This window comes from Chaetura pelagica, unplaced genomic scaffold (assembly GCF_000747805.2).
Source record: "Chaetura pelagica isolate M959 unplaced genomic scaffold, ChaPel_1.0 scaffold1971, whole genome shotgun sequence".
Classification (NCBI taxonomy): Eukaryota; Metazoa; Chordata; class Aves; order Apodiformes; family Apodidae; genus Chaetura; species Chaetura pelagica.
This window is the reverse complement of record NW_009952110.1, coordinates 9,179-12,146: the sequence shown is the minus strand read 5'-3', so window position 1 is coordinate 12,146 and position 2,968 is coordinate 9,179. Positions and strand designations below refer to the sequence as shown.

The following is a 2,968-nucleotide window of genomic DNA, read 5'->3' as shown; positions in this document are numbered from 1 at the left end:
CATCTGGGTGGGCTTGAAGGTCCCTTCCAGCCCAAACCATCCCAGGAGCTAAATTCTATGATTGTAGGTCTTGCATGATCACAATGGTGTGACAACAGAATCATGGAATCATGGAATGTGTTAGGTTGGAGGGACCTTTAAGACCACCTAGATCCCACCCCCTGCATGGGCAGGGACACCTCCCACCAGCCCAGGCTGCTCCAGCCCCAGCCAACCTGCCCTTCAACACCCCCAGGGATGGGGCAGCCACAGCTTCCCTGGCCCAGGCTCTCCCCACCCTCCCAGCCAACAAGTTCCTCCTCAGCTCCAACCTCCAGCTCCCCACTGCCACTTTCAAGCCCTTCCCCCTCAGCCCATCCCTCCTGCCCTTGGCCCAAGTCCCTCCCCAGCTTTCCTGGATCCCCTTCAGGCACTGGAAGCTGCTCTCAGGTCTCCCTGGAGCTTCTCCTCTCCAGGCTGGACACCCCAACTCTCTCAGCCTGGCTCCAACCCTTGGATCATCTCCATGGCCTCCTACTGACTCTCTCCAGAAGCTCCATCTCCTTTTTTACACCTCCTCATCTCCAACCTCCATCTCCCCACTTCCCAGTTTCAAGCCATTAACATCCCAGGCCTGGGAAAGCAGGATCCCATCCTGAGGGAATACTCACATCATTTGGAATGGTGAGTTCATGAGAGGTGGTTTGAGCAGAGGCATCCAAACCTGCTTGAGACAAGAGAAAAAAGCAGGAAAAGTTCAGGGAAGGTGGGAAGTGGGATTTGGGGTGAGGGGGGGGACAAGTAGCACAGAGTTCAGGACTTGATTCAACCTTTCCTGGAGCTGGGATGGGTGGGAAGGGCAGAACCAGGTGACTCAACCCCTCCAGCTCCATTTAGTTGTTCCCCCCAACTCTTTTTGGTCACCACCCCCAATCTCTCCCCTCTCCTCAGCCCCCCAACCCCCAAGTGTCACCACAGGCTCATCCCTCCAGACAGGACAATCCTGGAGCTCCTGGGGGGCTCCCTGCAGGCACTTGGCTCCATTACCAGCTTCCAAGGGCTACACTGTGTGTCCCCCCCCTTCTTCTTCCTCCTCTTCCTCACCATGGCAGTGCTCACACCTCAGCCAGCCCCAAAGGTGTGTGTTTACATGGATTTTTTTAGGATTATTTCCCATTTCCCCCCCTCCCCAAATCATTCCCTGCTCAAGGAACACTTGGGAAGCCTCATGGCCTCACCCTGGAGGGGTGTTTTTTTTTTGAGGGGGAAAAAGGGGTCACTAAGGGGCTTGGGGACACACACCAGGTTGGTGTTGTGTGTCCCCCACCCCATCACCAGTTCAGATCCACTCCAGCAACTCCTCAAGGCAAGGGAATCCCAAAGTGGGGAAACCCCCCCATATTCCCCAGCTCCAACACGACTTGGGGAATTGGGGAGGGGGGTTTAAAGGTGAGGGGGGTCCCTAAGGCTCATTCCCAACCTCAGGCACCAGCTTCCCAAGCCCTCCAGCAACTCCTCAACTGCCTTCTCCTAAATGGGGGGGGGACCTCCAGCCCATCTAAGGCTCCCCCCTTGACCTCCCCCCCTTTTTCCACACCCCCCACCCCATCCGTGCAGCATTTTCAGAGGGAGAACCAAGACCCCAGGTCATTATAAGACACAAGAACTACAGATTTGTGTGTTTTAATCATTACCCCAATAGCCTTTCACCTCTGGAGGGCTGGATTCAATGCCTGTTAAGATACAAGTGACAATGAGTTTTGGCTGCCTCGAGTTTAGGGAGCCCCAAATGGATCCTTTTTTTGTGCTCATTCTGATTTTTTCAAGCCTTTTTGTGTGGTTTTTTTTTTAGCAGATCTACAGCCAATTTGGTGCCAACTCCACAGTTGCCTGCTCAGGAAGTGGAGGAGCTGGAGGGGGGAAAAAAAGAGGGTGCTGTGGGGTTTGGGGGGAGGGTCTCCCAGAAGCTGCAGAGGATGGGGATGAAGAGGAAGGAAAAAGCAGCGTGGAGGCCCTGCCTGTTCCTTGCTTCCCAGGTTGGCTTTGGTCTTTGGTTTTGGCTTAGTTGTGTTTTTTTCTGGTCATTTGCACTATTTTTCAGGTTATTTTTTTTGTTCCTCAGGCCTTTCCCACCTATTTTTTTCCTCAGGCCTTTCCCACATTTTTTTTCCTGGCCATTTCCATCTTTTTCAGGCCATTTCCACCTATTTTTTTTCCTCAGGCCCTTTCCACAGACTTTTCCTGGCCATTTCCATCATTTCCAGGCCATTTCCACCTATTTTTTTCCTCTCAGGCCTTTCCCACATTTTTTTCCCTGCCCATTTCCATCTTTTTCAGGCCATTTCCACCTATTTTTTTTCCTCAGGCCCTTTCCACAGACTTTCCCTGCCCATTTCCATCATTTTCAGGCCATTTCCACCTATATTTTTTTCCTCAGGCCCTTTCCACATACTTTTTCAGGCCATTTCCACATATTTTTCCAGGCCATTTCCACCTATTTTTTTCCTCTCAGGCCTTGCCCACATTTTTTTTCCTGCCCATTTCCATCTTTTCCAGGCCATTTCCACCTATGACTTTTTCCTCAGGCCCTTCCACATATTTTTCCTGGCCCTTTCCATCTTTTTCAGGCCCTTTCCACCTCATTTTTTGGGGGGGATCTTCATTTTTTCTCTCTACCCTCTATGCCCCCCCCCCCCCAACTCAGAGAGGTTGGTACCCAAGTCAAACAAACCCACCCCCCAAAGAAAACCCCAACAAACAACACAATCATTACCTGGGCAGGCTCATCTCTTGGGGGGCGGGGGAAGGTTTGGGGTGTATTTTTTGGGGGGGGGAGCCCCCGTTTTTTTGGGGCTATGGAGGAAGAGAGAAGGAGTTTCCATACCACTGAATCCAGTGTTGCCATGAGACATTGGAAAGTGTGACTGTTGCATTGCCAACTGGTGCAGCTTGGTCAGCTAAAAAAGGGGGGTTTTGGGGGGGGGGAAGG

The 2,968-nt window shown here is 52.2% G+C and overlaps 1 protein-coding gene across 1 annotated transcript in view; it reads right to left on the bottom strand.

Moving 5' to 3' along the window:
• PCBP2 (poly(rC) binding protein 2) overlaps positions 1-2,968 on the bottom strand; it is a gene marked incomplete at its 5' end in the record, with an annotated part of 11,438 nt that overhangs the window by 251 nt on the left and 8,219 nt on the right. The window contains 3 exon segments of the mRNA XM_010006282.1: positions 651-703; positions 1,674-1,712; positions 2,864-2,936. Of these exon segments, the coding sequence (XP_010004584.1) occupies positions 651-703; positions 1,674-1,712; positions 2,864-2,936 (165 nt within the window).